This window comes from Centruroides vittatus, unplaced genomic scaffold (assembly GCF_030686945.1).
Source record: "Centruroides vittatus isolate TY-2023 unplaced genomic scaffold, ASM3068694v2 contig_970, whole genome shotgun sequence".
Taxonomy (NCBI): Eukaryota; Metazoa; Arthropoda; class Arachnida; order Scorpiones; family Buthidae; genus Centruroides; species Centruroides vittatus.
In genome coordinates, this window is record NW_027122643.1 from 1,524,676 (window position 1) to 1,537,117 (window position 12,442).

At 24.2% G+C, this 12,442-nt stretch overlaps 1 protein-coding gene across 2 annotated transcripts in view; it reads right to left on the reverse strand.

Annotated features, from left to right (window-relative positions):
* LOC136985426 (cell adhesion molecule Dscam1-like) overlaps nt 1–12,442 on the reverse strand; it is a 125,367-nt gene that overhangs the window by 82,978 nt on the left and 29,947 nt on the right. For both annotated transcript variants that reach the window (XM_067282704.1, XM_067282705.1), the window contains exon 2: nt 5,356–5,685. In XM_067282704.1, the coding sequence (XP_067138805.1) occupies nt 5,356–5,685 (330 nt within the window). The remainder of the gene's footprint in view (nt 1–5,355; nt 5,686–12,442) is intronic.

Here is a 12,442-nt window from a genome sequence, read left to right on the forward strand (position 1 = left end):
TTTGGAAATTAATATAATGCGAATTAAAACTAAAAAAAAAATCAAATATGTTACATGGTCTTATTTTATGTTTTTTTATATAACTTTATGTTATATAATAATTCTTAGAATATAAAAAATTTACTGTTTAATATATAACTTTTTTATATTATATAAAACTATATTAAAAAATATCATTAAAAATGTTTTATATAGTTTTAAACTTATCCAATACATAAACATAGAATATATTAATATTTTAAAGTAAATATTAATATAATAAATAAATTAAAAACTTTATTCTTGACATCTATATATTATTTATGTCAACTTAAATCAAAATATACGAAAATATTTGCTTTCGTTCCTATGTAAAACTTTTATTGTGCATATAAATTGCATATAAATATATATATAATATTCATTTACATGCAGTTCAAACTTGTAAATATACAATATATGTTACATAGTGTACGTATATAAAGTTTTAAATTTTATTTCACAAGTTTTTAAATAAAAATAATATTTCATTCTTGTATTATATTTAGTTATTGTCATGCAAATCTATAAATTTTCATAGTATTTGAATAATACATAAGTATACATACGTATACACTCTGAAATTATTATTATTAATTGTTATTTTTGTTGTTGTTAAATGCAAATTCCCAATTAATAATTTAAATAATTAACTTAGTGCATATATAAATGTATAATTGAGTTATAATGTTATAAATATAATACTGTATATAAGTTGTAATATTATGTATAATCCTGTAAATTGTGATTAGAATTTAAAAAATAATAAATAATTATTTAAAAAGAAAAATTTTATATGGTTAAAATATTTCTGTTTCTTTCAAAATTATTAATTACTAAATTAAAAAAATAATAATAACGTTAAACTGATTATTTTTAATTAATTACTTCAATCAAATTAATTTTCCTGTTTACAGTCGAGACAAATTAAGAGGAATTATAGCATTAGAGAAAATTAGAGAAAATGAAGTATTATAGGTGAATAACATCTAATTCTGTAAACATTACAAAATTTAAAATTATATTTTCATCACGTACCATTCAATATTACTGTTTCTATTATATAAAACACGACAGAATTTATGAATTATTCTGATAAATAACATTACACCCAATTATATAGAAATCACGTAAGTAAGGGAGTGGCCCAGTGGCAACGACTAAACTCGGTTATTAAGTCAATTATTAATAGACTATCTTTTAAAGAGGATATTTGAACAGACTTGTGGAGTTATGTTAGCTGTTTGACACACCCGCCATCTCATAATGGAGAATGATGATCTACATGCAGTTTTTCTGACGTTAAAATTTATTGCCGAGACATTAACGGCAATTTCCTAGCATAAATACAAAGTAAACAAATTTGCTTTCACTTTCAGATAGAACATATGGTTACAATAGAGTTCTGAACTTCTGCTTGTTCTTATCACTAAGAAGATTCAAGAGAGGAAAAAATGATGTTGCAATCGAATAAATGAGTTGTTTTTAGTAAAAACAACTTTAACTTTCTCTGATAATATAAATTGCTGTAAAAATACATGCTTAAATAATTTATTTGTATATACTTTTTTGTTGTTAAATAAATAAATAAATGTAAGTTTTAATTATTTAGTAAGACAGAATTATTAATGTTAATGATTTTATTTATTCAATATTTACTAATACAGAATGGTCAGAAAAATATAAATTGTTTTAGAACAGATTAAAAAACATTAATTTAAACAAACGAATTACTTTTGTAATTTTTCCACTTAAAATATTAATAAAAAATAATGAGTAAATTGCGTTAAATAATAAATTGTTATGTAAATAAAATATTTCAGTTTATGATCCGGATTAATTGATTTTTATATAATTATGTTTGTTTTGTGAAATATTTAGTATTTACGTCTGAAAAAATATTGATTGATCACTTTAACATTTTGTTATAAACTATTTCATGGAATATTCTAATTTAACGTAACGTAAATTATTTTCATACAAAAGTGGACTATTTAAATAGATAATAATGAAAATATTCATAAATTTTTCTTGAATTATTTATTTACTAGTGAAAAATTATCACATCAGTTTACTTATTTATTAAAAACAACTATTGATCTTTATCACAGAACATATTGAGAAATATATTTGATTTTCCGTTATTTAATGTTAGACTATATATTATGTGAAGCACCTTTATCAAAATACATTAAAATCATCAATAACGGCGATATAGAACATAAATTATAAAGACCTATCTGAACCAAAATGTTGTAACAAATAGTCTAATAAATCTTCAAAATTTATCAATAAAGTTGGATTAACTACGTTTTCATGAAATGAAATTTTTCAAAATTATCGAGAAAATGTTACCTGTCTTTGAAGATTTCTCGAAAGTTCAATTTGTTACGATATAATTAATTAATTCAAGAACCTCTCCATCGTTGAGGATAAAGTGTTTTCTAAGTGGTGTGAGCTAACGGATTGTCAAGAACGTTCTTCAAGTTGTTCTCCAGATAAAATACATCGAACATTTGTATTTCTTTGCTAGAATTCCTATACTTTTATGAGTTGAAACTTTCTATAGACACAATACCTCTACGATTAATTAAGCTTTTTGTTATTTTTGTTGTCAGGATTTGTTAAGGAGAGAATTCTTTTTGGTTCTTTTCTTAAATGTTCTTCTTCGTACTATTCAGAAATAGAATTGATGAAATCGTCAAACAATGAAAGTTTGTCGAGAAAATAAACAACTACCTATAGAAAATTAAAAAGCAGATAAACGTGGAGGATAAACATCTTCTTAACTAATGGGCAAATATAAAAACTAAACATAAAATTCAGAAAATATATTGTTAAATATAGTTAACCTGTAACATTTTAACTTCTAGCTTCATACAAAACGGCCGTGTTTATATCTTAAATTTATATATAGTAGAATTTTCATATTCTAATCACCTATACTGATAACAATAACCTAATAACAACGTTAAACAGATTAAGGTTTTTATTAACTCTAAAACGACATTTTAGAACAATTTAAAATTTATATAACTTGAAGATTTGTTAATAATAATAATTATTAACTTTTGCCATTACATTAAATTCTTCTATGACTGCGTTATGTAAACACGTAAATAAACACTCTTAAAAACCTTTTAACCACAGCCGTTTTTTACGTTGCTATTACAGTGCAATCCGCTTAGTATAATCACTCTGGGACTTGCAATTTTTGATAATCAGCTGATAACATTCGATAGACAAATTTTCATTTATGAACTCAATTTATTACAATCAATTACAGTATGAATATGTACAATATTTATTTATCACAAACTGTACACTTAATACAACATTACATGTTTATATATGCTAAATTTCTTATAAAACAACTATGTAAGAGGTTTGCTTTGGTTAAAGGTAAGTTTTGAAGAAATCATTCATTCAGTACGAATTTTCTAAGAATTCTTATCGTTTGTTCCCAAGTATAATTATCACTATTGATTATAAGCGCATTCTTTTTAATTAATTTTATATAGCGTGTTTTGGACAGTCTGTTTATAACAACGAGCAATTTATAACATAATTTGTGATTACAATAACCGGATTTCATTGTATTATTAATTTAAATGTTTTGTCATCTGCTAATTTTGATAGCATTAAACGGCTGATAACAATATCCGTGATTAGAATAAGCGAATTAAATTATGTAAAATAATGAATAATAAAGATAAAAAGTAAATTCTTTAAAGTTTTAACCCATTAAAAAAATATAAATTAATGTAACGTTTCATAGCCTATTAATAAAAACCGATATTCGTTTTTAATTAATTATTCGTTTTAAAATAAATTAATTAATTCTTCAAAAGAATTTTTTTCCTCCAGAATGTAAATTATTTATCAAAGAACGGATCATTCAAAGAGAATAAAATGTTAGTTTAGTTTCACTCATTTGTAAAAGTTCATACTGATATCTCTCAATTTCGCAATTCATTCCCAAAAGATAAATGATAGAATTACCATTGTTTATCTAAATTTCTGAGACTTACCTGTAGTAATCAATTTTAGCCATCTCGAAACTTGCAGAGATGAAGAGAAATATCCTCGAGCTATTACAAATTTCAAATATTGAAGTATTTTGAAGTCTGAGATTCATCAAATATATTAATTGTATTAAGAGGAGAAGTGTGATGTTGTTATATCTTTCGCTGTCTGCAGTGAAAGATGATATATAGTAATATAATAATCTGAGTTAATACTGTATAGATTTTTAAAAATGGTATTTAGAAATGTAGTGGCATTATTTAAAATGTTAGAAAATTCCTTGAAAATAGAGGCGTGTTATAAATGCTCCCAGAAAACACTTTTCTAGAATATATATGGGTCTTTTTTACGCATCTACAATAAATTTACGTATAAACCTATTTGAGATATCGCTCTAATTACTCTAATGATGACATCTGAAAACTCTATTGTTATACTGGTATTTTTAGAATAGAATTATGCTTCATATCAGATTTTATAAATAAATCCAAACTAGATTTTAAAATATTTTTAAAAAATATTTATAAGAATTTAAGTTAAGTATATTGCTAAAATGAGATTAGTAAAATAACCTCGATTTTATAAAAGTTTTAAATCTTCGTAGCAAAAATATAAAAAACGTCAAAATTATTAATACTTTAATAAAAATAATAAAACGCCTTTGTTAAATATGATTTTTAAAATTAAATATTTTAAAATTATTATCCAGATTAAAATTTTAATTCTGGAATTATTTTATTTATAAATTTCAAAATACTTTTTGGATTCTATTTGAAACAAATGTAGATATTAAAGTGAATATAGCAGAAAATGTGCATTTAACAATTCTATAAAATATATAATCTTATTTACAGATCTAGATAAATCACATATTAATGTTACGCCCTACACATTTTTTTCTAAGCAAATATTTCTATTATGCTAGATGCATAGCAATGGAAGTTAGAATTTATTGCAGATATTCTTTGTTTTTGTATAGATAGAGATGTAGTATCACATGTTTCGACATTAATATTGTTGCCGCTGTTCTATTGTATGTGTTGAGTACTAATCTGATTTCGTCAGCTAGAGAAATTAATTTCAATTCACCATTCTCTTAATAATCAATCTATTGTTCTCTAAAATCTTAACATGTATATATTTTTGAAATTGTTAAAAGTTATCATTAATTATTTTAAATGTAATTAAAAATTACAAAATTATAATATAAGAATTTATAGATATGAAAAATAATTACAAGTGATACATTGATGCATTAAATTTAAAATACATTCTAGGAAGAATTTAGGAATTGAAATGTACAGTACTTACCACCCCTCACTTGTACTTCAGTACTTCTTATGGAACCAACTGTATTAGAAGCCACACAATAGTATAGTGATCCGTGTACATCTTGTCTGTATTGGGTTGAAGAAAAAGGTGGAAAAACTAGTGAGCCATCCGATCTAACATATCTTAATCCATTGACTTCAGTGACATCGATTCCTTCTTTGGTTCTCCATATTATTTTGGGTTTCGGAATGCCTTCTGCTGAGCACTTTATATCTGCACCAGTGTTATTGGAAAAAATCAATTGATGTGGTATTTTCTGCCTAAATGTTGGTCCTCTCGTGTCTCCACGAACATATTGCTGACCTCTTACTAAAAAGTAATCAAATTTATATTTAATAAGCAATTTTAATGAATAAAATTCTAATTAGCTTATACTAACGGATTAAAAGTTTACTTTATCTATGAGAGAAGTGTTTAAATTTATTTTTAAGTGATTCTCCACTCATAATTATAAACATTAGTTAAAAATAAATCCTGAAAGTAATCTCCTAACTAGAAGTTTAAATTTATCTTCAAAGAACAATGATTTTTAAAAAACTTTATCTTAGTGGCAAGTTGTTAAACTTTTGTTGCCTTAGAAAAGCTATTAACTTTCTACTAAAGTACCTCATTAACACTATAAAAGGTGAAATTATTTGATCGTACATTAGTGTATTTTATATATTGAAAAATGTTTGCAAATCGTTAAAAGTTTTAATAAAAGTCGTACACTTTATGCTAGAATTTTATCGAAAGGCAACATTAAAGACTTTTATCAAGTTTTATTTTAATCAAATTGAAGGTTGAAGTTTTGGGCGAAACATAAAACAAAGAATATTCTTTAGAAAACAGAAAAGGTTGCAGAGGATAGAGTCCTATTCAGCAAGAGGTAATTACAGAATGAAAACATGAATTCCATTCTTTTTGTGCGAACTACGTCCCATTAATACACAAAAGAGATAAGCTCATTACGGTTGAAAATAATTACACTAATTTACAATGCTTCAATCTCTCGGAATAGCAAAGAGAAGGAAAATTCTCCAGACTATGGCTTACCTCTTTTATAAAACTACTTTCAGAAGATAATACTAATCATGAACAAGTCCCTGGGGTAATTATATATTTATTAATTTCATTTCTATTGATGAAAGGCTTAGAAAATTTAATCAAATTATCATACTTCTGTGTTGTCATTCAACTAATAGCAATGTGCTAATTAATTATGGTTTATCATGGTAATACTTGTTTTGAAAATGAGAGAAAACAATTTGTGATTAAATCAAATATCTAAGTCTCTTGACACATATCGTAAATTGGGTTAATTTGCAATTAACCAACTTTAAGAACAATTCTACCGTTCATTTTGTTTAAATCATTTTAGTCATTAAGTACTAAGCATGAATTTTGAATCAATTTAACTTGAATGTAAATGCTGAAACAGAAATTCAATTTCTCGTTTTCTGGTATTACTGTTTCGTTTTTAAAAATTTATATTTTAAAATGAGTCAATTTCCAATTTAAATAATTACGTAATATAATTATTTAAATTCAAAATTATCGAGCGATTCGCATTCGTGTTACATTTTCATGATTAACTTTTACCGTACACATTTTGCTTTTTATTATTTAAAATATAATGTATAATTCCTATAATATACATCTACTCTGAACATGCATAAAGCTCCGTAGCATAGCTTATGGAATTCACTAAATTCATAAAATGTACAAAGATTTTCTTCATAAAATTTTGTAAATTTAGTGAATCCCATAAGCTTGTTTGAATGTTTGTTTGAATAGAAATTTCTCTTATATAATGAATAATTTTGAGGTTAAGAGTTTAGAATTCTGAGAAAAGAAATTATTTTTTATTTTATTACCATCTCCGGTTTTATCCATGATGCAGAGAAAGCCACACAGAAACAAAATCAAACATAATTAAACATATTAAACATAGAAATATAAATGTTAATTGATAAACAATATAATTAAATTATACTAAGAACAAGGTAGTTCTGTTCACAGTATTTTTATATATTTCAAAATATAGAAATATTTTGTTCACGATTTCTTATATCTTCTAATGCTTAAATATATCTCGTTTAAAATATGATGTGAATAAATATACGATAACATTTAATATACATCTATATGTATACTGTACATGTCTATCTAGTACTTCTATCGTAATATATATATAAGATAGATAGAGTTTTTAGATAATGTTTTATATCTATTGATATCAAAATGAGGATAGATAAGAAGACTATTCATAAGATGTTTGTAAGAACAGTATTGATCTGTATAAATAAGCTACGAGTAAGGCCAGTAAAAACGATCAGGTATTTAAATTTATGACGCTCTTTATAAAATATAAATGATATTTAAATTCGTAATTTGAAAAAGTACGTAAAACAATTCATTACAGAAAGTACACGTATAGGTTAATTAATAACTTGCGACGAAACTATGAATATATTTTGAATTATGCATTCATAAGGTTATGAAAAATGTTTTATTTATGTTTTATCTTCGTCAACACTTAAATGTGAATAATTATAACTAAGTACAAATTATCTTTGGAGATAATGAGCACTCGAATACTTGATGTTATTTAATTGTTTAATCTATAAAATTTCATTACCGAGAAATATAGCGCTCCTTGTTAAATTCGCAGAAACAATCAATTCATTTCAACAAAATTTCAAGAAAGAGAAACCGAAGCTAATTTAATATATATATTTATTTTTTCTAAAAAGAAATAGATTTTCAAAAGAAAATTTGATCAAGAAATTCATCTACACAGGTAAAAAAGTACCGCTTTGGAGTTATCCAATATCGGACATAAGTACATGATATTTTACCGTTACCATCATTGCTAGAGACATTTGGCATAACATACTCAAACAAGAATACTAACTATGAAGAAGATCGTTTGGTTATTGATTCTTCAAAGGCGAAAACATGATAATAACAGCGTCATCATTATCAGTAGAAGATAGCAGTTTTTATAGAACGTTCGTTTCAACGGTTCTACAATCTAATAACAGGAATGAGACATTAGCAAAGTGTACCTCGTTAGTAAAACTCGGTCGTTTCTATGCTTGTAGAATAGAAACGACAGATCCTATTTTGATGAGGAAGTTTGTTAGAGTCGTCGACAGAATAATGATTAGATCCAGAAAATATCTGCGCTTTGTCATTATAATACAAGACGTCCTCTACTTCTTATTACTCTACACGATGATTCAGTTCCTATATTTTCCAATTTCATTATGATAGACGCTATTTTAGTTACATGATCTTCTTTTTTCGTAAACATATCAATCTTACGTACCTTTTGTTTACAAAATAAATTGCTTGAATCTTAGATAAAATTTAATTTTAAAGAACATTTATTTAAGAATATTAATCTTAGTTATTTTACCTGCTTATGATGTCGACATATTTATTTAATTAATTTTTAAAATTCGTTAGCAATTTTAAGATTTTCTAAATTATAATGAAGAATTTTTCTCTTTTCTTTCTCTTTTTAAACTTCATCTTTCTAGAAAACAAGTTTAGAAAAATATTATTTTGATGTTAGGATATCATTTTGTATTTAGCGATGGCACTAATTATAATAAAAATCATTAATGGTTTTTTTTCTGAAAAATGAAGATTTCTAACTTTCGCGCATCTTAATTTATCTTTTAATAACTAAAATTAACGAGATTTTAATATATTTGAAATGTTATATAAAACTTTAGAAAAAATAAGAAAATAATTCAAAATTTATCATTCGTTCCTTCGATTCCTTCGACATATAATAATATATCAACATTATAAGTTTTTATATATGTAATTTACTTATTTTTATAAATATTTAAACTTGTTAAATTTTATATTTTTATAAATTGTTTGTTTCGGTATCAAGAATATTCCAAAACATGCAAGAAAAAAAGCAATCTTAAGGGAAATATTTTATCCAATATACGTTGTATTATTTAATTATGAACATTTCAATCAGTGGTGAATCTAGTTAGATGCACACTAAGCATCAAAGCTACATCCTTTCGGGCCCGATTAATTTTGACAAAAAAAAAAAAAAAAAAAACAGTTTTCAAACATTCCATACATAAACTATGGAATTTCTATATTGGCCTATATATGTTACGATTTATATATTAGTGGCAAAACTGAGGGCTCCGCGGGGTCTGAATCTCATCTTTAAGTATTCAAAACTTACTTTGCAAATAACAACATAACAACGGAAAATTTATACATGTAAGATACTATTCATTCTAATATTTAGAAGGTAAAGCTTATAAAAAGAAAACTAGTGCAACTTTCTTCGTATCAATATTTTTCAGGAGAACCAAATACTTGGCTATTACCTTAAGTAATTTCGGCTATGCTAGTAATATTTATATGTGGATTGATGTATATATAATAGTTGATATACATATGTAGAAACAACAAAAATATAAACTTCTCTCTATAAATAATTTTCGCACTGGGCCATGACACTATTGCTCTGCCACGGATTTCGACAATTATTACTGATTAATTCTGCAAATACAGTACATATTTTCAGTATTTTTTTATACAACGTGAAGTAAACAATTTCATCTCTGGCAGATATTTAAACTTTTTAATGATATCTAGTTCGATTATTAAAATACATATAAACATTTTTCCTATCCCCTCTTAACGAGCCGAATTAAAGTTAATAAATGCTTTCTATTCGGGATATTCTTCAATATTAATTTTTATCATTTAGATTCTAAAATCGCAACTTGAATAAAGTCTCTTTACGATACTTCTCGAAGGCTGATGAATATTTAAAGAACGAATTTGTAAAATTCTTTTATTTATACTGCATTAAGTTAAGTTCCACTTTGAAATGTTAAGATTCAGTAACTTTAAAGAACAGAAATTAAGTACACTTTCTCAAATATCGATATCATTTCGTAAATCTGTATCTATTTTCCTATTAATTTTAATCGTTTATAAACTATCAAAATATGTTTCTATGTGGTTTTATTACACAGTTTATATGTATTTAATTTATAAAATAAAAAAACAATTTAAATTTATAAAAATAATATTTAAATATTATATCAGTACCAAAATAGCGTTTATTAAACATACAAATTCAAATAATGTTTTTTTTTTTAATTTAAACTTTTTAAATTTAGAATATGTTTTACAAAATAATAAAATTTGATAACTTATTTTTAAAAAAAAATATATTGATTTTCTAAAATTTACCTTATTAACTGAGTTAGATATAGGTTAAAGAGCTATTTATTTTGTAATTATCGATTTGTTTTAAACCTTTTTTTTTAATTCCAACTTTTATGATTATGGCTCAATACTTTAACCTCATTCCAAAAAAAGAAAAAAAGGGCATCGTTATGGCATGGATATCTTCCACTTCACAGTAAAATATAAATGTACAGAATGGATTATATTTACATATTTTTTATTAATATTTTAACGTGATATACCCCATTAAACAACAGCAAAAGATGTTTTAAACTTATCAGTATTATACATATGAGATTTTAACGTAACTACAGTGTTTAGAAATAGAAAATATATTTCACGGAATTTAAAGTTTACAGTTTTAAATATATTTTTTCAGGTTTTTTTTTTTAAATTATAATAACTTTAATATTTTGTTTTCATCATTTGCATACGATGAACATGCATTTAGCTAATGTTGCAGAATAACATTATTGAAAACAAATTGATTATATTTGTTTTAGTAGTTATATAGTTATATTTATTAAATTTTGCATGAAACTTGTTATTATTCAATTCATTTATTCTTAAAAATATCGTTAGTTGGCATTTATTTAATAAATATCCGCTCTTAATTATGTATAGAGTGAAAATTCATAACTCGATTATTGAGAGTCAGAATGCATGGAGGTTTAATTAAATAATTATAATTATTATCTCTTAATTTTTCGATAATTTAGCAGTTTTGGTAATTAGCTTTAATTGAATCGATCGTTTTAATTTATCAATGACGAAAATTTAAGGAAAAAAAGTCTTATGAAGAAGCAGGAGATGTGTGAGTGCTCTTGTATTTATGCTGCGACTACCATTTTTCTTTTCATCAATTTTATATAATTAAATTGGTGATAAGGCGATAGAAAAATTGTTTTATTTGAATACCACATGTAAAAAGTAACAGATTAAAGCTATTAAATAAACTATGTTATTGACTGTACTTTGATGTAAAGTAACAAAATAAATATTAACAAATGGAAGTGCAAAATGGATTACTTCTGATTAATTTTTCAGATAATTTTGTATTTATTTTTAATATATTTCAATAATAATAATCATTAATTACTTTAGTATTATCGATACTTTCAAATTAACCAATTTAATTTATTTTCTTGAAGATATGAACGATTATTTTGAGTTTACTTTAAGAGGTATCTAAATGTTTAAAATTATGGAAATCTTGTATTCATATTATATATTGAAGAATAGAGAAGATTTTAATGTATAGACGAACTGCTAAAAAGTATTTAGAATCATAAAGAAATTAGCTATTAATGTGAATATATCTGAGTTTTGTTTTCAGAAAATCTGAATCATTCTAATTTTATAATTTAATAATAAAGTGAACCGTTTGAAATTTATAATAAGTGGTAATTAATTAGTTGGAGATTAATATTGATGAGAATTGATTCATTTTCAATTCCCTTTTCGATTACGATATGCTATTTTCTGTTGAACTTCTTTTGATTTGCACATTTAAGTATAATAAGTACTAAATAAATAAAAAAGTTCTTCAGTTACTATAAACTTATACCAGCAGTTTTATAGAGTGCAATGCCTTCATTCTCTACGTTTACGTAAACTAACTGGCGTGGAATAAAATATGCTTCTGAAATGCTTTTAAATCTTTCTAAACGTAAAAGAATTTCTTCATTTAATAGTGATTTTATAGTAAACGTAGCGTGTTATCTTTTCTTATTTGAGAAACTAAATTGGTTAAATTGATATTGTCAACTGATCCTAAATGATTTAAATGTATTCATATTAAAATTTAATAAAAATTAACAAAAACTTAGAGGTAATTTGT